The 25,834-nt window shown below is 38.6% G+C and overlaps 1 protein-coding gene and 1 pseudogene across 1 annotated transcript in view; both read right to left on the reverse strand.

Moving 5' to 3' along the window:
* ANO6 (anoctamin 6) overlaps positions 1-25,834 on the reverse strand; it is a 165,410-nt gene that overhangs the window by 12,242 nt on the left and 127,334 nt on the right. The window contains 7 exon segments of the mRNA XM_039882240.1: positions 2,715-2,845; positions 6,576-6,673; positions 6,881-7,050; positions 8,083-8,308; positions 12,700-12,777; positions 14,816-14,958; positions 22,069-22,129. Of these exon segments, the coding sequence (XP_039738174.1) occupies positions 2,715-2,845; positions 6,576-6,673; positions 6,881-7,050; positions 8,083-8,308; positions 12,700-12,777; positions 14,816-14,958; positions 22,069-22,129 (907 nt within the window).
* On the reverse strand, positions 9,943-10,061 carry LOC120618649 (uncharacterized; annotated as a pseudogene).

Consider the following 25,834-nt stretch of genomic DNA (forward strand, 5'->3'; position numbering starts at 1 on the left):
GACTATTTAAAAATAAGTTAGTGAGAAATAGCAAGACATGGTAATTGACTTAAATGATGAATGAATGGTACAGTATACCATACTCTTAATTAAGTCGACTCAAGTCTGCTTAATTTGGGGACATACCAAATTTATTCTCCAAAATTTATTTTAGAATTTAAATACAAGTTTAGTAAATAATCCCAAATAGATTTCATAAAAAAACGCTGAAAGCGATGCTAAAATTCTTTATGCAATATACACAAGTACAACAATGAGGAAGGATGTTTGAATTGACAGTATTAGGAAAACTAAATATTCTAAAAAAATTAGGACCAGATCTAGGAGATATTAATGTATATTATAATGCTACGGTAATTGGAACAGTTTAGAACGGGTGCAATAATAAAATTGAATTAAACAGAAAAGATTTCAAGAATAGATGTACGTATTCAGGAGAGTTTAATATAATACTTCAAATCAGTAGATCCAAGTACTGAAGAAATTAGCTGAATCATTGGAAAACTGATATGGAGTCCTCACTTTTGACACCAAAATAAATTCCAGATGGTATAATCTGTTCTGATATTCAAGTGAGAAGAACTTTCTAAACAATTTTTGACTCCAAGAAAAAAAAGAAAGGGAAGCATGCAAGAAAGAAAAGACCTAGCAATTTAGCAAGGCAAAAAACACTCGCTGGAAAAACAGAACTAGCCCTCATCTGAAACATTTTCATGACCCTAGATTACTGGCTAATACTTTCCATGCTTTCTTCTTCACTTTCAAGTCAAGTTTCTTGAAGAAGTACCTACACTAATCGTTCCTCCACCACCCATTCCCTCTACACCCTGCTGCAGTCCTCAGCACTGCACTGAAACAAGACGCTTGCTAACTCTGCTGGTGGCTACATATTCCAAAGCCACTGTATATTTCAGTCCTTGTTTATTTGATTACTAGGCAGCTTTCGATATGACCAAATGTTCCCTTCTCTGTGGAATGTTTTTCTCCCTTCATTTTTGTTTTACTTTTTAAAAGCCAAGGTGTGTATATATGTGTATGTACTTGTATGTATATATACTTTTTTTAAAGGCTACCTAGCTATAGTGCTTCTTCCATTTGGAAAGCTCATCCTGCAAAGACAGGGAAGTATCAATGCAGGTGGTGGAGAGAAACAGATGACGGAGGCGGGGAAGACAGGCCCGAGTCCTGGATAGTGTGCATGGGTGTAGCACTGGAGAGAGAGGGAAAAAGGGATGAGTGCCAAAGAGATGTTGAAGAATTGATCTTAAATACAGAATAACAGACTGTCTACTCGGAAATCAATCAATTTTCCTAATTCATTTGACTAATGAACTACAGAAAAATAGCTTTTTTCCTCCAAGTTATTTTGGTGCTAAAATAACAAATTCTCCCCCAGGATATTATTAATAATGCTAATAGCTCCATATAAAATATTTCTAATTACGACTTACTTTAGGATAACTGGTAATTGTCTTATAGTCCTTTTGAAAACAAACCGAGTAAATAAATATAGCTTCTACATTATGTACAGCAGCTACACCCTTACTCAAACTTGGTCACAAAACATAACAAAAGCAAAAATGAAATTCAAATCAGACTCCAGGATGCAAAGCACTGTTGACCAAAGAAGCTACAAGATGAACCTTTCACTCACCAAAGGAAGCAGATGTCAGATGTGTTTCCATGTATATTTTTAAAAGCAATTATTTTATATATAGAATGATTTAATAAAAGACACCCTCTCTTTGCATTATAAACAGGAACCACAAAGGGATGTCTTTACTAACACACAAACTCCTATGCATAAATGCAAGGCCTGTCAACAAAAGTATTGTGCCTCCTTTTCTAGTCTCCTAAGCTTAAAAAATGGTAAATCGGTGGTTAGCTGAAAGGGCAGATACAAAACATGTAGACTGTTAGCTTTCTATTACATATAAGTGTCATGAATGATAGATACATGGTATTTCTTATGGAAATTTATTTTGAGATGTATCCATTTAAAAGGCAACTCAGAGCTCAAAATCAAGTTCAACTGAAGAGAAACAGAACAAGCAAATACTACACAAATGGGTAAAGACATTCAAGAAGAAGAGCTATGCTAAAAATCTTAATTCCAGACCAGCGAAATGGTTCTGAATTCAAGTGAGTGATTAGCCACGAGGTCAACCAAGGAACCAGGCAGAAACCACCAGCCAGAGGAAATAGATATACTGTCAAAGGCGGGGGTGGGGGGTGGGGGTGTGTGTGGGGGGCGGGGGGAGGGTTGGCTGTGATCATTCCTGCAACAAGAGGCAACATGCTCCTCCTACAGGCTTTCTGTATAGGCTTGCTTAAATGACTCGGTTCAGAACTTCATTGGCCAACAGCTGTGCCTGCATGGACTCCAGCCCAAGCTGAATCCCATCTTAATAATAGTTCTGGGTTCATTCTCAGACAACATGGTTGGAATGCCCTGAGAATTAATGGTGAAGTTGGACCTCAATGACTACTGCATGTCACTGGTAATCTTTAGCTTTGTACAACAAACACTGACAAAGATACACACAGTCACCTTATTTGAAAGCCTGATGTATAATTTTATCTAGTGGAGAGAAACATACTCCTCTTCATTTCAATATGCTAGATAATTATTTAGTTTACTAATCCATACTTTGAGGATCCAAAACATGCTCCAATATAAATTTGTAGCACCTAAAACTTTAGTAATGACTTACTCATTTCAAGATATTCGTAAAATAATCCCAGGCTGCCCATGAGCTGCAGATGATAGTCTTGTTCCCATCGTGGGGTTACCTTTTCTGAGCCTGAAACTGTGCGACAGCGTCCAATTAGATTCTTGACCCAGCTGCCAAAAAGATCAAATTATAAATTAGAACGTTATCAGACCAGGGTTATAAAAGTATTTTTTTGATAGCTCAAGCTGAATGCACAATCTTCCCAATAAATTGATTTTCACACTAAATTTCTAATTTTTGCCTCCCTCTCCCAAAATATTTTGGAAGGGCACTAACGACCAAGTACCTTGGTTTATCAAAATTGTAACTGCTACTTTTTCTCTTACCTCCTCTTCATGTGAGTTTAGTTTTTAAAAGATACTTTCCCTCATTTGATTAACTTTATCCTCCCCTCCTCCGCATTTCCGTGCTATTATTCAAAACCATCTTTCTAGTACGAAAATCACCAGAGAAAATGAAGACATGGTATGGGAGCTGGTGATAAGTGCTGTGGAGAATAACACAGTAGAACGAGGAGTGGCGAGCACTTGCATTTGTGATAGGGAGGAATGGAGATGGTGGAAAGGAAGAAAGACCTCACTGAAAGTGACATTTTCATAAGGATATGAAGGGGGCAAAGGGATGGGGAGGAGCAGAGAGAACGGTGACAACAGAGACCTGGAGGCAGGATAAGGCCTCCCACGTTTGACAGACAGGAGGAGGTGGTCCAGGACTAGTAGGAAGCAACTGGTGGATTGGGGGTGGGGGGAAGAGACCAGTGTGAGGATTGGGGTGTTTTTTACTCTGAGGGACTTGGGGAGCCCTTGAAGAGCACTGAGAGAAAAGTGACATATTCTACATTAGATAGAACAGGTCTATGATCCTATTTTAAGCTGAATAGATCAAGGACGAGAGACGTGAAACACTTCATTAAAATCACAGTGCAGAGCTAGAAGAAAACACAGCCTTAGTTGGCAGCCCAGTGCTCTGCCTACTTCTGGATACTGTCCTCACAGAGCTGTCTGTTGTCTCTTGTTATATGCCATATCTTTCTCTTTCTCTTAAAGCCTTGTAGCCCAGATAAGTTTCCTTCTTTTTAAAATGGCAAGTTGGCAGTGAACTGAGGTGTGCACCTGTAGCACAGAGAACAGTTGTCCCCTAGAGCAACAGCTGGCTTGTGGTTGACGTGCGGAGTTCATCAGAGGAGGCACAACAACTTCAAATATGGATATAAACATCTGGCTAAGCCTTGGCTAATTAAAGAACGTCTGTATGGATTTCAAATTCAGAAAATGAGAAGGCTTCACACTACTGTAGAGATAGTTGTATACATTGCATGTGCATGCACGCACACGCTTGGTATAAGATATACATTACAAATAGCTCACCATGCTGGGTTTCCCACTGCTACTGATCTCAGTGTTAACTTCTCACTGACTACTCCCCAGGATTTACTAAGAGGAGATTACAACAGAACATGCCCCTGGCTTCACAATCTTTGCCCGTTTCTTTCTCTCCTGTGACATTAGGGACATGGCAGAAGGCTGTGGAAAGTGGAGGGAATATAGATTCTGATACCCCTGAATCGATACTTCATTGCTACTATTTAACTACCAAAGTTAAGTTCAAATAAAATGGGGTAATAAAACCTACACTGCCCAGGGTTGCTGTCAGGATTAAATGATTCAAACCCTCCTGCATGGGATTTTCTTTCGACCAATACATGTTAACTGGCTGAGGCCACCAGTAAATATGGCTCAAGTTACTTAGAATATTGGTTTGGGGGCACAATGCTGTCTGGATCGGCAGATCTCACTCCATCAAATATAAGAACGACACGGAATGCTAGTTGCTAGTGCTACTACTTCCTATGCTCCAACCCAAAGCTCTATAAGCAGTCAAGTCTGGGAATCCGCAGCTTTACAGACATTCCAGGGGCCCTGAGACACAGGTAGCACCAAGGACCACACATGTCCATCACCCTTCATGACCCCCAAACTCAAGATTACTGGTTTCTATTGGATCATTTTTGGCTCCGCCTCACACTTTCAGCCTCAGCCTCTTGCTGAATCCTCTCCATGGTGCAAAGAAGCAGGTCTTTTACTAACGGGGCCCCACATCTATCACAATTAAGATTCAGGATGGAAACTTCTGTCCTGGCAGCCACTTGCATGACTAACTCATCTGGCGCTTCCCCCATGTACTGAACTGCCTTCCCTCACCCATAATAGGTCATATTAGAAATCTTTCTGAATAGCTTTCTTTTCTGTATAGACTCAGAACCTCTTGTTCAGTTCTTCTGAGCTGAACCACTCAACTGTAGAAGGGCTTTCTACTGCGTTGTGATTCTAGTGCAGGGCTACCAATCTGGACTGCATGTGAGAATTGCCTAGGGAACTTTTTTAAAACACTGACACCAGACACTTCTTCCCCTGGCCAAGGTTGGAAGTTTCTTCTGTCTACCAGGGGTTACAAAATAGTTTTCTTAGGAATTTACCATGCATATTAGCATAACAGCATCATTATAAGTTACCCTTTACTAAATCCTTATTATGTATAAAGCATGATGTGAAGTACTTTATACTTCTTTTTCTTTTTGTATCTTCATGATCATATTTAATCCACATACTAAAGATAATCGCCATTTCTGTTGAGGACATTCTACAGTATTCCCACTTGCTAATTTTGAATACAAGCATCTTTTATTATCTGAATCTATTTTATTCTTGAGTCTACCGTTCTTGAATTTAAAAAGTGAGTATAGTCAGTGAGGGATACCTATATTTAGGATTCTCTATTGTAGGTCTTTGGTTCATCCTCTAGCCAAATCATAGAAAAGAAAATATCCCTTCACAAAATAATAGTTCACTTTTCTTATAAGTAGTGCATACCCATTGTGGAAAACACAGAAAATATATAAAATTAGAAAATTATAGCCATCCATTATCTAAACACCAAAGGATAATGGTATTGGCGATTAGGATATTTTACTCTAATTCTTTTCCTTAACATTTTATCAGACAAATTTCTCCAGTGTAAGTCACTTAACACTGGAATTACACTAGCATTTTGTCAAGTATGTACAGAATAAAATTCCCAGGAATGCCTTAAATATCGAGAAACTAAGTGAGGCTAGGAAGGCCAAAGAGCTTTGAGCTTGTTCTCTGGGTCCAACAAACAATTCTATGTTGTGTGTCTGAAACACAAGAGTCACTCATTCACTCCACAGGTAGGTGTCAGTACCAGATATGCTTCTTCATTTGCTCTAAGAATCCTAGCCAAGGACCCCCAAGTAGGGTTGGGGTAAAGGAAGGTAAGTTTATGGTGGAATTCATTTCACTATGTTCCCTTTGACATAGTTAAATGGCACAAAAACAAGTGCTGATTTGTAAGGCTTTCTCTCCCTTTCTATGTATTTTTGGGATGGTGTATGTTTGGGTAGCAAGAATAACTAATACATCTTTGGGAAATTAGAATTTCGTATGAAAATTAGAAGGAAACTGGCAGCTATACACAGAAAAGCAGCAGTGATGAGAAGACCCAACTTGCTCTCTAATTTGGCTAACAGCATACTTTTCAAACAAGTAAAAGATAACTCAAAACATACTGCCTTAATATTTTATGCCAGGAGTTGAAATATGAGAAGGCACAGTTCAGGTCACTATAATTTGCAACAGTGCGCTTACCTGAATTGAAGGTTTAAACATGGGCACATTTACTTTCTATCCGGAGAACTTTAATAAATATAGTCTATTCCATTTTAGAGGTGGGCATGCAGCTATGGGGATATGTAGGCAAATGACTTGGATGGGTGGGACGTTGTCTCGTCCTATCCCCAAGATTACACAATATAATACTCACGGGAGTAACACCTCTTGTATGTTATTCCAGATTGCTTTTCCTCCCATGATTATTGTCAGCTGTGTGGTCAGTTCAAAGAGACAGCCACCTGGGTCACACTGGAATTTTAAAAAGAAAATCTTATTTAAATTTTACATGGGTCTAACATGAAACAGAGTCATTAGTTTTATTTTTTTTTTTTCCTGATATTCTGTTGAGGCTAAAATGAATTTAAGAATGTAGAACGAAGAAACTGTTCATTGGGCAACTGGAAAAAAACACAAAGCCACTTAAACTGTCAAGAGGATACAATTCTATATCCATACCTCTTCATTTCTATATTTCCCCAGCCAATAAACTGGATCTCCTGGATAACCTACAAATTTGCCCTTAAAGAATGCAATGTAGAAACACGAAGAGTAGTAGTTGACAAACTGGAATAAGAACATCTTCATCGTTAAGCTATTCTCATAATCAGTCTGGGTCCTTGGGAGTTCTGTAGTTAAAGCAAAGAAAAGTGAGATTTTAAAATTGTGAACAGCTTTGAGACCCTAATCAAAGACACTGATACATGAGTTAACATGTTAAAAAAATATAATTCACACTGTTTCCATTTAAGCTATTTTGATCTTAATATAGCTACTGTGTTAATTCAAGTTTACACATTTTTATGAGTTTCTCCCCCATAAATACACTATCCCGAATGGCAAAAAAATATTCAACTGTTCCTTAAAATATACAAACACAATGTTATCAAATGGGCAAGAACTGTCTTCTCTTGGGTCTAAGCAGGCAGGAAATTATTTTTGAACAGCCTGCTAAATGATATTCTCTTTTTCTGAATCGCAATAAGGTAGGTATTGAAGGAAACAAAGCAAGGGTCAACTTGTTAGAAGCATTTGGGAAAGACAAAACAGGTCATCCTCCAAGTTTAGAATTTAAATCAGACTGATCGGTCTCAGAAGATGACCACTGAGCAGACCATTTAGCGAATGACCCGGGCATATGCAGCGTGTGAGAAGCACTTAACTTTGCCACAAAGCAGTTGCCTGGGATACGAGCCAGAGAGAAGAAACATTTATCACGAACCGAGAGCTGATGAGAATGGAGCTATATTAATATGAACAGAATGGGGGAAGACACGTAACAATGTGACTGCTTGTCCTCTCAGCAACGGAGGAGCATATTTGCTACTGGAACCACGACCCTATTCTACTTATTTGCAATGAAGATATTATTTACTTTCAACAATAGGGTACATGATCTAATAAAACTGCAAATATTTTTAAGCACTGATCTGTTTATACAAAGCTTGGACATTATAATGACTGTCTTTGCTTTGCTCCTTTTACTAATGCAAAACTGTAGATAATTCATTTCCCATACAGGCTGGGGAAAATATGTTCACACTTGAAATTTTCTAAAAATTCTATTATGGTGGAATTGAAATGCCTAAAAGATACAGTCTCTTTCTTGACCAGGTTCTAAAAGTGTCTTAAAAATGACCTAAGCTACGGTAAGAACTTACCAAAATTAGTTATCATGATTGCCACTTTTTCATAGATGATGTTCAGAATCATGATGATGATAAAGCTGATGAGGGAAGCAGTGATGGACGTGGCTGTCTGTGGAGTCAGATACTTCTGGATTGGGTCTGTTACATTAAGGTTCTCGGGCAGTTTTGCGGAAAATACAATGAACACTGAGAGCCTATAGACAATGATCCCAATAACTGAAGCGATGATCAGTAGGATCTGAAAACAATAAACACGGAAGCATGAATCACCAATAATCATAGTTCTAAACTGAAAAACTGGCCCTACACTTAAACGGACAAGGTACATGTGTGATGTTAAATCCCACGTAACTGCCACAAGAGAGGTGGAAATCAAGCATGCTAAATTTCAAAGAAAGGAAAAGGAATGAATTCAAAAGACAGCACATACATCCACTAAAATAAGACACTGACAAGGGAAGCTGTGCGTGGGAGCGAGGGGTACATGACAACTTTGTACTTTCTGTGTAATTTTTCTGTAAACCTAAAATTGCTCTAAAAAAAGTCTATCAGAAAGGGCGGGTAGGAAAGAGGGAGGGAGAGATAAAGGGAAGAAGAAGAGAATATGAATATCTTCAGATGGGGTAAAAATGGAATAACTGGTAGCATGTTCTGGTAGAAGGAAAAAAGTCTTTGTGATAGCAAAACCAATGAGCACTCCCTTCTACAATTCTGAAATTATTTAGGTTACAAATTAGTGTGTTTTGCTCCATTAAGGGGATATGTGTCCTTCTGACTGAGAACCTATCCCTGGATCGGGGTTGGCAGGTGCTAGCTTTTGTCCTAGTTACTGTACCAAGGGAGATTCTGCACAGGACCAGTGTTCAGAAGCCGCAGGTGTGCCCTGAGGTAATGACTAGAGATGGCAGTGGGTCTCTGCTGATGAAGGAAGCTTTCCATGCTTGCATCTTAAGATCTTAAATTGGCAGTTTTCCATAACTGCATTAGCATAAGATTCATTTCACTAATCCATTGTATTTTTGACTGCATGAACCCAGTGTCAGTGGAGGTTCCTGAAACATGGTTTGCATGTAGTTGGTAGGATTTCACTTCGTCACTAGGCAGGTTCCCTCTGCCACTGAACAATACACATTAAAGGTCCCATTTGAAAATTGTTTTCCCTACATCTGCCTTCTTGGACATACTCCAGAAGCATGTGCTCAATGTGTCTGACTGCTTGTGATGACTGTCACAAGAGAGAAAAGCTACAAAGAATGTGAATTTCAGGACCAAGCAAATCATGTCCTGTTGTTTACAGTAACAGAGGGAGGCTGGTTTTCACGCATGCAGAGCAGGAGAGGAAGTGATTACAAGCACAGTCCTGGAGCCTGACTCCTGCATTGGAATTCCAGCTCTGCCACTAGCTGTGGGACCTTGTACAAATTACTTAACCTTTTGGGGCTTCAATGGGGGGATAATAACAGCAACTAACTTATAGAATTGTCATCAGGATTCGGTGAGTTACTACAGGTAAAAACATCCAAGACCAGGCACATGAAAAGTGCTATAGAAATATTAGCTATGATTATGGTGACCAATGTTTTTCTTTTTAAGCCATCAGTGTGTAAAGAAGACATTATCTTTCCTCCTCTGATCTCTTTCATTATCTCCTTTCCTTCACAGGTAAAGCTTAACACTACGAAAGGAATAATTTATGTGTGTATATGTGAAAATTAGCCAAGGCTGAGAAATACGTATTAGAGAAGGTATATTGAGTCTTCCTCGCTCAGCACAATGTGTAGAGATCCTTTATTTTATTTTATTTTTTAGGTGAGGCAACCCTTGGTTGACCTCACAGATTGCAAGAACTTACAATCCCTTATTTATTTTTTACGCCTATGGCACCTGGTCTTCTTCGGTGGCCTACCACTCAAATACTAACCAGGCCCAACCCTGCTTAGCTTCCAAGATCAGACGAGATCGGGCGTGTTCAGGGTGGCATGGCCGTAGATGAGACCATTTAAACATGATGTATTTTTTAAAAAAATTATCTCCATAATAATTTTAAAAATTATTAATAGTTACAATTCTTTAAATGCTTACTATTCACCTCAGCACACAAATATTTTTTTAAGTCCTCACAACAGCCCTGTGAGATAGATAGTGTTATATCTCTTTAAAGATGAGGAAATAGAGCCACAGAGAGATTAAGCAATTTGCCCCAAATTAAGCAACAAATAAGTGAAAGAACTGAGATACTCAAGGACTCTAAAGACACACTAATCTCTCCATGGCACTGCCTCCCACCACATGTTTCTGAAATGAGTTCTGATTCATTCCAGAGCTTTATAAACTTCATACGTTTCCATACTTCTTCAGAGCACTTGATGGGCTCAATATTTCTTCATAGGGAAGAAGAAAGCTTTTCATTCTCCAAGTTTCTTACATATTTTTCTCACTATAACTTTAATATATGCTCATCATAGTAAGTTTGAAAGTAACCTGTAGTGGACGTTAGTTGTGTTTGCTACCCCGGATCTGTTCATAGTCTTAGAAGAGGACCCAGATTTTGCTTTTGGGGGAATGAATATTTTTCAGTCCTGTGGTTTGGGCTGGACAGCCCCCTCCCCCCCAATCCCCTTCCCCAAGGCTCCAGAGGTATAGATCCTGACTGGTTTGAGACAGACAGGTATCTTGTTCTACTGGCTTTAGCAACTGATTCAAGGATTGACAAATAACCTAACATGAGCTATTGAGATGTGAGGAGTTATCTACTAGTGCTCATGGGAGAGAGAGGTTTCCTTTGTCAATAGAGGAAGCTGCTAACAGACACCTCTCTTGATGTGATGTGAGATCTGGAATGCTGCAGCCATTGTGCAACTGTATGGGAGTGCCTAGAACCAGCATGCTGGAGGACCACTGGATACAGAATAAAGACCAAACGAAACACAGCCCTTGACATAGTCAGGGTTGCAGCATCTATCCTAGAATGAAGCCATAGCTCAGACATGGGATTTTCAGTTACAGGAACCAATAAATCCCACCCATCCCCATTCCCATTTTTTTTTTTTTTGTGGAGATTTTCTATCGCCCTCAATTAAAAAGCTCCTAACTATAAAAATAGACTAAAAAAAATAAAAATAGGAAAAATATATCTAGGCATAATTCCTTCAGAACCATGTAGTGTGCATACTAAAATCATTTAAATAATTTTATATTTTCCTTAAGCCTATCATAATCATAACATTTTAATGTGTCATAAAATATTTTCACGGACATACTTTTTTATGGCTGCATAAGATTCCACTGTATGAAGGGTTGGAAGGATATTCTGGCATATATATGTAATAAATATGTCTAAGACTAAATATTTACTTTTACTTACCATTTTGAAATACTTCCTGATTCAAAGTTTTAAAAATCTGAATTAGTGAATTAAAGCCTATGAATATTTTTGACTCAGTACATACTGCTGAACTGCTTTCTAAGCAAGCCAGAGCAGTATGAAATTCCAATAGGTATGAGAGAACTGACCACTCATTTCATCCTCACAAACACTGAGTCCGAGCATTTGAGACATGAAAAATTGTATCCATTTTCATGTGCACTGATTTAATTACTACTGAGGTTTGACATCTGCCACGTTTTTCTTTTTCTTTTTCTTTTTTGTGAATGTGTATTCACGTTCTTTGCCTCCTTAGCTCCTGAGATCCTTGGTGTTATCTTAGAAGTGATCTGGACTTTTTATGTTATCGAAGGTATTAACCCTTTGGCCTATTTGTTAACAAATATTTTTCTGGTGTTTTGTTTAAACTTAGGATGCTTCTGATGTATGAAAATCTTTAAATATTTTTGTCTGAAGCTTCTCCCACTGTTTTTAAGTTTAGAAAGTCTTTTTACATCTAGAGAGCATATATTCATCAATATTTATTTCTCGCTTTTTTGGTGTTACTTTTTTAATATTTCTGGAATTTATTATAGTATGTGGTTCACAGTATGGTTTCAATCTCTGCCTTTTCCCCTTAATATCTAACAAGTGTTCCATTATAGTTATTGAGTGATCTTTACTTCTCTGACTGATTTAGAATGCCTCCCTTTTCATATTATTATTGATATCAGGGCCTATATTGGGCTTCATGTCCTATTCTCTAGTCTGGCTATTCTTGAGCCCATAAAACTCTCATTATAATACTAACGTGATTTTATTTATAAACCCAAAATTAATTTCACAAATACTGATATTTTAGAAGTATTGTCTTTTGATGCAGCATCATTTGTTTAAGGCTTCTTTTATGTCTCTCAGCAGTTTTTATGTTTTCTTTGATAGTTCCTATTTTTTGTTATAGCCATTCCTAGACATTTTTAGTTGTTACTATTGGAAAATTTCAGAATTCTTAAGGCCTCCCATTTGGTCTCTGCACCAGAAACTGGAAAATCCTGGACCACTGATCTGATTTAAATAAATAAGGTGAAAAGAACTGGAAGAACCACTGTGAACAGGTAGGCATTTTGAAACCTTGAGAGTAGCTCTATGCGGTGGCTCGGTAGTTCTCTGGAAACCATTTTCTGAGACAACGTAGTTTCCAGCTTGGCTTTTAGTTTCCTCGACATTTAAAATTGGATAGTAAAAACTTTGCAAAAGACTCTTACCCAGAATAAGACAGCACTTGCACAGAGGGCTACACGTATACATTTTCCCCAGGTAGTAAAGGGAACGCGTTCCTCTTCCTAATTAAAAAAGAAGAAATTTAGTCAATCAAGAGATTACGCCTGTGAAATGAGTTTTCTCCTGATCAGCCACTAAATCCTAAGCTTAATTTTTCTAAAAATTAGTTTTCAAACATTCTTACTCATAATTGCATGTTTTTTGTTAACAATTTCAAACATACGTATATGTCCGGTGTTCACTTTAATATTTTTTGAAAATGTAAGTGTGAATAGTAACAATTTATCTGCTATATAAATCTAGTATAATGATGAATTTTTAGTTTTCATTTTATACTTTATATGAATATGTTTAAAAATTTAAGAAATCACTACTTCTCGAGATTTACCTGGATAGTAAGAGTAGCTATAGTATAATAATAGCTGCAAATACTTCTGTGCCATTTACTCTGTGCCAAGTACTATTCTAAGTAGGTTCTGTCCATTAAGTGGATCAATACTTACTACAATCACATAAGAAAGCAACTATTTGTTACCATTTTATAGTTGAGAAACAATGGCACAGAGAAGTTCATTAATTTGTCTAAGACCATTCAGCCAGTAAGCTGCTATGTTCGGCTTTGAACTCAGGCAGCCTCATTCTCAAGCCTTGACCACCCGACTATACACTTCCCTAAACCAGTTAAGGATGTGTTAGCAACAAAAGCAAAATGAGGAAGAAAGATAAAGATGAACAAATTTTTAACAATGTTTCAATGGAAATTTAACCTATTAGTTGGCAATTTTAAATTTAAAAGTGGCAAGTTTAAATTACCAAATTGTCTTTTCAGTATTTTTCCTACATTGCCAATAAGCTTTTGTTTTTTTTTGGTACTCAAAAAATGTTATGAACGTCTAATTTTGTCCAAGTTTCAGCTTTAATTCTGAACGTACAATCTTTCAATAACATATACTTTGATCCTGTCTTCTGTAGCAAACACCGAGAACTATTCATGATGGGGATTATTTGAATCTTATTATATAGTAAAAGACAAATGTCACCCTCTCTTGATAACCGAACCTCACTTTTTTTCCCATTTATAAAATGCAGAGGTTAAACTGCTCCCTTCAGTCCACTTTAGTGCTGACATTCTATAAATCTGTGAATCAACTTATAAATCTAAAGTTGGGGACGTTTTCAGATGCTCTTGGTTAAAAGCATTTCTAGCCAAGTTATTCATATTCAGAACCTGCTGTCCATATGCTGAGTACTGATGAAGTATAATCAGCTTTAAATTTTCTGTGTTGGTGGAAAGAAGCAATAATGCAGGTGATTCAAAAATCATCTTTTGCTGGCTTTGGAATGTTTATACAGAGAGATATATGGTTTTTAATTTTATTTTTGTGCAGCAGTCGCAGCAGCAAATTTACCTTTCCAGTTACGTAAAAGGCCTCGCACCCTGCCCGAACACAGTCGGACCCTGAACAAATGTTTTCCTTCTTCATGCTTCCTCCGACTATGGGATACGAGTGCAGCTCATCCTAGCCAGAAGGGGGAGCAGTGACATTTAGGTCACAAAGTATAATTTTTATTTTTGCATTTTTTTTTTTTTTACTAGTATTACAAAAGAAAGGACACACATCAATACATCTTTTCTTATACAGGAGGCCCTCAAATAACATTGTTTCGTTCAATGTCATTTCATTATAACATTGATGAGATGACAGAGAAATTTAACTCTAGTTAATATCAATTAGGCTATGGGAAAACTGGCTTCATTATACATCATTTCACTTAACGTAGCAGAATCTATCAATGATGTTAAATGAGGACTTACTGTACGTTTATGCCAGAGTCGAACTTTTTTTTTACTTTTATGAAAGAAGGGACCACATTTATCTCCTGTGTCCATTGTTCTAAGAATAGCACATCAGACTCACCAGAGAGCTCTAAAAAAAATCCCTGTGCCCAGAACACACCCCAGGCTTCTAAGTTCCATCGGAGGATGTAATGATGGGCATCAATATTTTCTAAGGTCCTCGGGTCATCTCAATATGCAGCCGAGGTTGCGAATTCCTGCCATAAATAGACTAAAATGCATCTAAATAATATCCTTCTTACCTGAGTAATCTCGTTTATCACCACGTGAGTACAACGTGCCTCATATTCTGGCCGGGGTTGTTCTTCCTGCTGTAACTCAACAGTGTCCCATTCATACTCAAGTTCTGCCTGGCGCCGCTTCCAAAACTCCAAAAACAAAGTAACTAACAAGGAGAGAGAACAAGATCATGCAGGTCTTTAATGACGACTGTTTCAGAAATAGGTACTGAATAATATCCATAACACTTTTGTATATGGCAATAAAATCTAATTTATATGAGACTAATATTTGAAAGAGAAAAATGAGTTAATTTTGGGGGGAAAATGGTAAAAACTTATTCAACTTGAGGAAACAGATTATAGCTTCTTACAGGAAAGTTAATAATGTGATGGTCGGACGCATGTGACTGGGTCTAATGCTCAACTGTCTGCTACCAGCATTTTACTGCCAACTAAACAACACAAATAACTATCATAATTCAAAAGCAGTTCATGGTCTATCCCTCAGTCTGCTCTTCCCTACAGCCCTCTCCCTTTCTTCCAAAAGGCATGGGGGGATGCTTTAGTACTTACTTAATTTCCATTTACCGTTACCCAAGCTATCTCGAGTTAAAAGAGTTATATTCTTAAATATGAAAGACTGATTTTTTTCAAGCTTGCATCAGTATGAATAAAATAAGTTTTAGAAATTTGGAGGGAACAACTATGGTCAGTTCTGAGGTGATTTAGAGCTGAAGTGAAGGTAGAATGTTAAGCCCCTTTCCCCCAGTGAGCTTTGTATGCAAAGGCAAGGAAGCCAGACAGAGCCAGGTACTTCCCAGGAACTGCAAAAAGTCTGGAAGTGAGCACACAGTGTGATAAAGTGGGTGGGGCAGCCAGGAGGAGAGTTCCACAGGGACAGCTCACAAAGGGCTTGCTGTGTGGTATGCAAAGCGGGAAGTAGAACCTACCTCATTGGCTGTTGCGAACTGAACGATATAATATCTGGAAAGGCCCTCCCAACCTGAGGTACTTCTTATCTTCATTTTAGATGCCAAGAAATAGAGGCACAGAAAGGTTCAAACCTTCGCCCAAGATTATAGAGTTAGAGTCAGCAACCAAATCTTGGCATTCTTGGCTCCAGGGCCCAGGCTCTTCTTAGTATGAGGTGCTACCCAAAGCTGCCTGCCCCTCAGCTACCGTGCCCTGCAGCCCACCTTCCTTTGCCCCTGTGCCACAGCACCCATTCTTTGCTTTGGTGTCACCACTGTTTGCTTTTCTAGTTTCTGATTCTGGCACTCTTCTGGGGCATACTGCCACTAACTGTCTTCTGGTCCCACTCACTGCCTCCGTAGGTACACCAACCCTCATGTGGCCATTGCTGTGGCCGCCTGAATGTTTACAAGGGATATAGATGGTGGCCCAGCTTTTTGTTACAGGTGCTAACTGTTAATGGAGGCATAGAGCTCAGTTAGTAGGGGAAACCATTTCTTGTCTACTACTTTGCTGGAGAGCTGGAAGGAAGCTAGTTTTCCTTATGTAACTTTGAAACCCAGGACAGGAGTTATGTAAGGCCTCCTAGCCTCTTTGAATAGGAATGGTGCCCCGCCTCCCTCTGCCACTAAGTTGTAGTTTACATTGTAACCCAATGGCCCCATAAGCAAACAAAGGCAATGGCCTAACAGTCCACCAAGTTCCGCCTCCTTAAATAGCAGCTACAGTGGGATGAATTAACTTTGGAGGGTGAAATCTACAAAGCCTTTGGGTATTATTTCCTGACACTCTTAGGTTACTCAAATGCCCCAAATCCTCTAAGTAAATAATTTGAGAGAAATTTATCTAGCTTACCTGTCAGACCCCTGATAGCAGGATTGATTTACCTAAGGCCATAGCCGAGGCAAGGGGCCCACATTGTTGAGTTTTCAGTATAGAGATTAATGCCTCTTACCACTGAGAAACTGCCCAGACGTAAATGTCTTTGTCCTTAACCAGGGGGAAATGAGGTATCAGTGGGGTGAAAGTCTTAAGGGACCAAGCTGTGACAGGCTGGTCCTGCTCCCCACCTGATCCATGCTGGACTCATGTGGCAGATACTCCCAAGAGACCCCTACTGAGGTGAATGAGTCACCCATAAGCTAACCCTCCTTGGGCTGCATCTGAAGCAGCACAATATATGCCACCCATTTACTAAAGTCCCCTAAACTCATATCCCCTTGATAAACACCAATGCACCCCCATTAAACAGAAGACTCCCTACTTTTTAGTTTATCTGGGAACTCTACTGCCAGGATTGCAATACTCTCCACCCTGGAAATTCTTTCAACTGTTTCTCATATAAACTATGAAATCTGGCCAGTGGTAGCGTACTTTCTCTAAAAAAGGGCACATTTAATTTCCTGTGCCAACCTCAACTTTTGTGCTCCAAACCAGATAGCACTCATGCATCCTAACCTGTATTTGCTTCTGCGTTTATTGTTTATCATGCCCACTAGAATGTCACCTTCATGAGGGCAGGGATCTTGCTTCGTTCATGTTAAAACACTAGCACACAGCAGGCACTGAGTATATATTGGCTGAATGAATGAACTGCAGTAAGTCTTCCTGAAACTGGAGGACCCTCACCACCTGGGACCCCTGAATGATGCAACCACCCGCTCAAAGGGCCCAGATGACTGACTGCTCCTCTCTCCGCATGATCCGCTTTCCATCATTCTCTGCTGTGCCAGTCCACTCGGGTCCTCAGCTCACCCTGTACCCAGCAGGTCTGGATAAGCTGAGATGGAAAACCAACCATGGAGAATGTGACAGTTTATCGGTGAGGTCATTGTAGCTAAAGCCCCTTGACTGCTGGGAGTAGTTCAGGGGAGACAGACTGGAGGAATCACCGTGTTTTCTCCAAACTCGGAACTCACTCAGAGCACTAGGACCACACACCAGTGGAAATTCTGGCCTAAGGAAAGAAACTGTGGGTGGGAAGAGTGTGTCTGGTTCATTACGGCCTATTAATAAACCTAGACTATTGGAAAAAGCCTTCTGAAGCCACTCTAGATATCTTCTTTGTGTTTCTATAATTCCTCTAGATTTCTGCAATTTTAATCTAAATATTAGAAATGTAAGTATTTTTGTAATTCTTTTTCAAAAATGGAGAAAATCCCCAATTTCCTTCTTTACAAAGTAACCTCTCATTTTATAAAAAAGCAGCTTACTTTCATGAATTTATATCTTTAAACATATCTATTTTTAAAGGAAATTGTGATTAAGAACATCGAAGTCCTGCTCACTTTGGTACCTAGAGGTGAGCACACATGAAGGGAATCGGGCCTTATCTCACAAGGCTGGTAAAATGAGACTGGAAGCCCAGCGCTTTCTTCTTCCTGTTACACCTGCCAGATGAAGCAGAACCAAGGACATGCAACCAGCATTTTCTAACCCATACCTAGTATTCAAAGCCCCAGACAAACAGTGCTATTATATCAATTGGGTAAATATTTCTGCATCTTTCTAAAAGCTTCCTACAACTTTATTAATATACACTGCACTTTGTCATTGATCTCAAGGCTGATGACACCCAAATTATTTGCACAGCTCTTATTCTGTGCTTGTCACTTTGTCTTTGGAGACTTGAGCCATCTGCTTAATCTCCCTGAGTGTCATTTTCCTCATCTTTAAAATGGGAGTATAATAGCCAACCATTTATTCACTATCTAGCAACAGTATCAACAGGAGATGACTTATGAAAAGAAAACTTACTTTTCTCACAAAAACAATATAAGCAATTCTAATCAAGAAGAACAGTCTTCTCTGAACTTGAACATCAGGGGTAAAAATGCTGTTGTTTACCAAATCCTGAACTTTAGGAGCAGTTCTGCCTAGGAAGTGATAGGACTGTCCTGCAATCAAAAAATGACCTGGTGAAAAATAATGAGTTGTCGGCAAATCCTCAACCTTAAAGGTGAAAACCTTGAGAGCTGCAGGAATGGCGGGGAGTTTCTTAGTTCCTATTTCTCACTCCCAAGGGTTTGCAGGGTCCACGGAAGACGCTGGTAACCTAGTATAGCCACCCAACGTTTTGGAGTACTTCTGTGCCACATCCCTGCTGATTCACACTGCTGTGTGTCCCAGATTGGGAACACTAGGTCCTAGGGTGACAATGCATGGTCAGATAGGAATTTCCTGTTCTGTACCTTTTGCTCTCTGCCAGTATTGACGCAACTGGTGGAACCCCAGTGGGGGGCACTGCACTTAGGTTCTCTGGCTAACGGTTACACACCATGAAGCTCTAGTTGATTAGAGAGACACAGTTAGGACTCTTACATCAACGTGTAACAAGAGAAGAGGGGAGGCTGCCTGGGATCTTGGGAATTAGGAACAGCTTGTCCTCTTAGTCATGATATTATTACGTTTAGAGAGAGTATGTACCAGATGAAGGTGCCCACACACAAAGACAGGGTTCGGATCACTAAAGCATTGGTGGTGTTATACCCAGCAATATCTAAGGACAAGAGACACACTCTGGTAGATGGGATAGTTGCTGTAAGAATTTGCTGCTGAAGGGCTGGGACATTTTAGTAGGTCTTGAAACTATTCAGACCTCTTTACTCACAAAAGCAGATGAGGTGGTTGAGCTTGCTCAACCTTTATTTGAACTTCCTAACTGAAAGACTGCAAGGTCGAAAACTAAATTTCTCATGTTCTCTTGCAGCTAGGGTTCCAGATGTGATTTCTAAAATGTACATCGGATACATCTGCATGTCACTTAAAACAGAAACCAAGTTGCATGGGGGCAGAAGCGGCTGTAGGAACTGTGCTATTTTGCTGGTGTGGACCCAGCAGGAGCAGCACAGCTCTGGAACTAACGGTTCCGACAGCCATTTCCTGACCCCAAGGGCACCCAGTTATGGTAACACCTTCCTCATCCCCTGACTCCTGATGAGCCAAGTGTCTGGTGTTTTGGGGGAATCACTAGGCCTAGACTAGGACTCAAAAGTGAAAATGAACAACTGCAGTCATGCGGCCAAGAGCCTGGAGCCAGGGAGAATAAGATAGGAGAAGGTAAGAGGCCACAAAAGATGTGGAGGGGAGGATACGTTAGGACCTTTACTTCAACTATGGACTGGTGTTTTAGGACCATAAATCAGTTATGAATGGGTGAGCTGGCCTGGCCTAGAAGGGTGAACATTTTTCAGATAAGTATATGATTTGTACTATATTTATTATTAAAGGTTTTCTACCCTCAACTGTTATAACTCTTAGGAAGCATAAAAATATTCTAAGTGCCATATACATCTGGGCACAAAAAGAGATGCTGTAGGAACATGACGACAGTGATATGAAAAACTTCACATGATCCTCCTGGTCTCTTCAGTTCTTAAAATTTCAGACTTTCTGTAATGAGGTTCAAAGCAGTAGTTCTCATAAGGCAGAGGTAACAAGAAAAGCAACATAATGCACTTAAAATAAAAAGACTTCATCATATATACATACACATGTATATATACACACATATATATATGGTGCTATAAACTGGGCTAAAACATTTTCTGCATTCTGAAATCTGATGAAATAAAATCAGCAGATCAATATGCTTAAGTCAGTTCTATAAACATGCTGTAGTTAATGATCATAGAAAGCAATGTTAGCTAGGAAATCTGAGGTTTGTCTTTCAGTGCCAAAATTAATATATTTTTATTAAGATATCTCTTTAAATTACAGCTGTCAGCATCTATTACTATATGGAGTTCAACAGAATTTTATATATTATGAATCAATGCTGAGACTAAGTTTTAGACAAGATTTAAAAGAGCCCGCTACCCATGTGCTTTGCACCTATGCTCCTACTTCCGGGCAAAAAAAAAAAATGATGTATTTTATAGTGGAAGAGTATGTAGGCTCTTAATACATGAATTTAATTTTGATTCTTTTATGTGTCAAATATTATCCAGCATTTGGTCTCCAGCCAAAACATGCTAAGTGTTTGAATGACAATGTAACTTATTAGATAAATTCTGCAATCTTATAGTCTACTTTATCCAGGAGTGGTACTTAGTATCTATAAAAAGTGTCCAAAATAATTGCTGTCTGTTTTGAGATCCATTTGGTGACCCTTCATAGGCACAACCACTGCATAAGAGAAATATTGCGAGGACATCGGTAAAGAACTCGTTGCTGTGAGTCACAGGTGTCGATATGTTATCGTAAGAGACTTAGTTCTGTTTCTTCTCCCATCCATCTATAACCTGAACTCTATTTTCTCTTTGACTTACCCATTGAAATTGAAACACATTTGTCTTTGAAAATGGAATCTTTTTTCTTCTTTGGTAGAACCTTTACATCAATTAAATATGTAAAAGCTTGCATTTAAAGAGAATAATTGCCTCATTGATGATGCTATTCAAAGTAAATAATATAATGTTAAAGCTTCTGTATAAGAATATTGTTTAGGATTATATTTGTTCAACTTATTCAATAGGATGTGATATTATAAGAGTAGCACATGCTTACTAAATACTTACTCATGTAGAAATGTATAAAAAGAAGATAGCTCCTGTAATCTCTGTGTTGGTGCTTCCCCCGAACCCCAACCCCATGAATGTCAGGTTGGTTCCCAGCTGTGAGACTGTTACAATAATGGCTCCCAAAGAATCGTGTCCCCCTCCATCCAAGCCCTTGGGTAGTCTTCCCACCTCCTCACATTATCGTTGGCTCGGCCATGACTTGCTTTGGCTGATGGGACATTTGTAACCTTGATGCAATCGTAAGCTAAAAAAAATGGCGGTGCATTGGGCTTTGTCCTATTTTACTTCTCTTTGGAACCCTAAAACCACCATGTGAAGAGAATCCTGGACCAGCCCACTGGAGGAGGAGAGGCCATGTGGAGCAAGATGAACCAGCCTGCTGAACCCACAGACCAAACCAGCCAGGTGACTGTGGGACCATCTACACCAGTGGAGATGCCAGCTCAAAGGAGAGATGAGCTGAGCCAGCCCATGCCGGAAGAACCTCCCAGCTGACTCAGAGATTCAGGAGCATAATAAATGTGTTTTAAGCCACTAGATTTTGAGGCAGTCTCTTATGAAGTAACTGACACAATGGCCTTAAAAGTTATAAGTGGATTCTAGGGGAGCTGAAACTTGGGCAATCTGAGCATTAAAAGTGGGTTACTTTGATAGCCTGGATAAAACTTGTATAATTCTGTTAAATTGGGTGCTTGTGTGATCTTAGGGTTTTTGTGTGTGTGTTTTTTTTAAGTTAAGATGCAAAACTAAACTGAAAAAAAAAAATTGAAAAGAACTTACCCCATACTCCCATAAATACTGCGAAGACTAGGGTTCCAAAACTGTCAAAGATGCACAATTTCTGGAAAATACAATAATGACATATAAATGAATCCTGTTCTCCACTTACTAGAATTCATCAAATATGTAATGCTTTGTGTATTATACAGTCTGAACTTCTTTTTAAAGCTGATACCTAGTTCAACAATCACTATAGGTACTACATACTTATAACTGAGATTTCTTGTTCTTTTGGAAAAAGCCTTTGCTGTACTTACCAGAATGCCTTTTCCAATGGAATCTTTCCATATCATAACAAAGAAAAAGGCATAGCTGCTAAGTTTCCATTCCGTTTAAAGTCTCTATCAGGCTTTTAAATAATGGCCTCACCTAATGAGCTGTCATAAAAAGAATTTGAGGAAGTAGTATGGCGCTAAGAGTACAATGAACTCCAAGCAACTTTTGGATTATGATTTGCATCTTATCATCATCCTACCCCGATCAGAGGACTCATTTCTGAATTCTTGTCTTAATTGTTAAGAGAAGTACAAAGCTGGTTTATTCTGAGATGGGATAGCTGTTTCCTCAAACCCAGTGAAGGCTTTTCTACCATCGCTGACAGAGGCTTCCTTGAGAATAAGGATGCACAGGTGCTTTTGCTGACATCATAAAGTATACAGTGACTATAAAAGAATAAGTCACATACCTGTGCAAAGAAGGTTCTAGTCACTAGTTCTACTAAGTTTCATCTCTCTGCTAGTATAGAAGCAGCCTATCTCCCTCTATGAATTCCTGGAAAAATCTTTCGATTAGTTACTTTTTCATTAGTGAGCTTTTTCACATCTTTTAAAAATATCTGTAAAGTTAATGAAGAAAGTGGCAAACATATGTAATATCATCTTTATGACGGTTTATGTGAAAAGTAAAGACAACAGGTCAGAAAAAGAAGCTATAGGTCTACTTTGTTTTAGTTAACTATTTCGGTTGCTTTTTACACTGATGTTAAGTGGGTAATCTTTCATCTACATAAAAACATTAGTTATTTTCATTTTTAAAAAATCCACCTAAATATCTTCTCATACATCTGTTTTTCAAAGCCTAGAAATGCCCCTCAATCATCCTTTGAGGCCCTGATCAGAAAGCACATCCCAAATTGCTGTAATCCAATTATTTCTCTCAAAAAATCAGCTCATGGAAGACAATTAATAAATGAGTGAATGCTCTGGGGAACAAAGCTCTCTATCTTCTCCTCTAGTCCTGGGATTCCATGCATCACACATTTCAATCTTTTAGCTTTGACTCTTACAGAATTATCCTCTCCAAGTTGTCTTTTACTATGCCTTATCTCTTACTGAAATTATAAGAAACATTTTATGAAAAATAGTTCTGTGTGTTATCATGCTATTATTGAAGGTTCTGTCCAGTGTTATTCCTCTTTTATGAATCAGTGCAAGCCTCTCTGTACCTGATCCCTCTCTACTTGCCCTGACACCTCTGCCCACCTGCTGCACAAAGAAAACATCCTACCTGTGAATTCTTTGCCCTACAATGCTTTAAAAACAAACAAACAAACAAACAAACAAACACATCTGTCAGTGTGAGAGAGAAAAAAATAGGAGCAACAAGAAAAAGCAGGCTTACTGCTGATGCCAAGATCACTCCAGTTGTCTAGCTCAAGCCAAGAGATGTGCCTTACACTCCTATGACAGGTAGTTATGTGGCTTGGATAGCATCACTATTTTTGCCACATATTGAAAATCAAGGACTAGAGGAGAATGAGATGGGTGGCCTCTCTTCTCCATGTGCCCCATAAATGACACAGAAGCAAGAAGTAGGGGAGATGGTAAGCGAGGGGTTTTCTTGGTAGGAAACTTGGCTTAGCTTCTTTGGCAGGATGGCACAGAAAGGGAAAGCCAGCTGTGTGAAGAGTAGTCCCAAGTCAGCATGCTGCTTTAGTCACATGGAACAGGAAAAGAGAGAGCTGCATATGCAGGCATGACAATTTCAAGAGAGGAACCAATCAGAATCTAGAAAAATAACCATACTATGCTTTCATCTTCCAAAGGAACAAAATAAAAATTTTATAACAATGTCTTTCTAAAAATAAAGTATTATAACTTACCATGTTCCCCTTTAACTTGACAGCCAAAAAGCTAAGAACGTTAGTCAATGCCCAATCACAAAAACATATTAATCTTGATTTCCATAACTGTTTCTTCATTTCCTTGATCCTGATTTTATATTTCTAATTTGTTAACCCTTTTAGTATACATGTCAGTTAGTGAATATTCCATCTCTTTCCAAAAGAAAAGAAGAAATGAAAGCATGAACAGGTGCTCTTTTTTTCTGCTTTTTAAACTTAGTTTTTCATTTCATTCTTTTAGTCATTTTTAAAATATACTTCCTTTTGTAAATCACTCTGACAAGGCTCAAGGGATCCTTCAGGAAACTGGAAAAGAATGATTCATTTTTTCCAAAACAATGAAAAAAATGTACACAGGGACACATTTAAAAGTCATGTGCTTAAGGATGGTTAGACGGAGCAGGAGAAAGGAGAAAAAAGGTGGGGGTAGGGTGTTGAAAGAGAATTTCTTAAAGAAAATGGAATTTGCAATTGTACTTTGCGGAGCACAACTTGCCTCTGGTATTATTGTTGGCATTTGCCTTAAATCCAGTGTATGGGGATACGTGCTAACTTGTGACCTTTGTGAGTTAACATCATTGGAAGGCAGCTTCTTTCTCACTAGCTTCAAGTCTTTTACTTTGTGTTATCCATGACATATTTGTAAGTCTAGAATGTATTGGTTTGGGGGTGGGCAATAAAATCTATTCTAATTCATAAACTAAGTGTAAAAATTCATGTGTTGACAATACCCTGCAATCATCTTAATTAAGTGATGGAATAATTTTCCAAACAAAGCTCAATTTGAGAGTGAAATGTCTGGTACTACTATCAGGCAGTGAGGAACCCGGTAATGGCAAGAAATGCAGATTTTCTGTCAATTTTTGGCTTTCTTAGTTACCAGATGGGTGACTTTGAGTACATTATTTACTCTTTCAGATCTTTTGTATTTTAATCTTTAAAATGGAAATAACATCTATTCTGTCCATCTCACAGGGTTATTGTGTCAAAAGTGATAAGTACAAGACTTTGCAAAGTATAAAATATAAAGTAACATCACTATCATAGCAATATAGTCAGTTAAAATAAGATACATGGAGTAGATCAGAATATTCCGAGGTCGTATAAGGATTCCTAAACTTTCATGGCAGAATGAAGGGGCAGAGGAAAGATCACAACAAGTGAGATAATATATCAAAGTTGTTGGGAAAATTCTCCAAAGCAAGCTGACCATCCCTCTTCCTGTCTGGAGTTTCTGGCATGCCTTTCAGTAAGTTCCCTCTTGTCTCAGTGCCTGTCCTAAACCTCCTGGAGTTTAAGAAGTCATAACTCAAGACCATCTGCATGTATAAGGGGAACCAGATGTGTTTTGTGGGAATATTTGGAGAGACAAAGTGGGTATCTGTTGTCATTTATATACACAATCTTTCTTACGCATATTTATAGATACAGTCTAAATCTGACCAGCGATGTCTTTAAAAATCCAAGCATAGTTTCAGCACACTTTAAAAGTGGGAAAACACAAGTGTAAATTTCAGGTTTCCACCTGCTTGAACTACGGAAAATACTTATAATAGCAAAGCTATTAAATAGTATTCATGAGATAAGTCGAGTTTGAGATTTCAGCTTTGATTACTTGAAATACTCAAACAGTTTCAATTCTAC

The sequence above is a fragment of the Pteropus medius genome, unplaced genomic scaffold, assembly GCF_902729225.1.
Source record: "Pteropus medius unplaced genomic scaffold, Ma_sr-lr_union100, whole genome shotgun sequence".
Lineage (NCBI taxonomy): Eukaryota > Metazoa > Chordata > Mammalia > Chiroptera > Pteropodidae > Pteropus > Pteropus medius.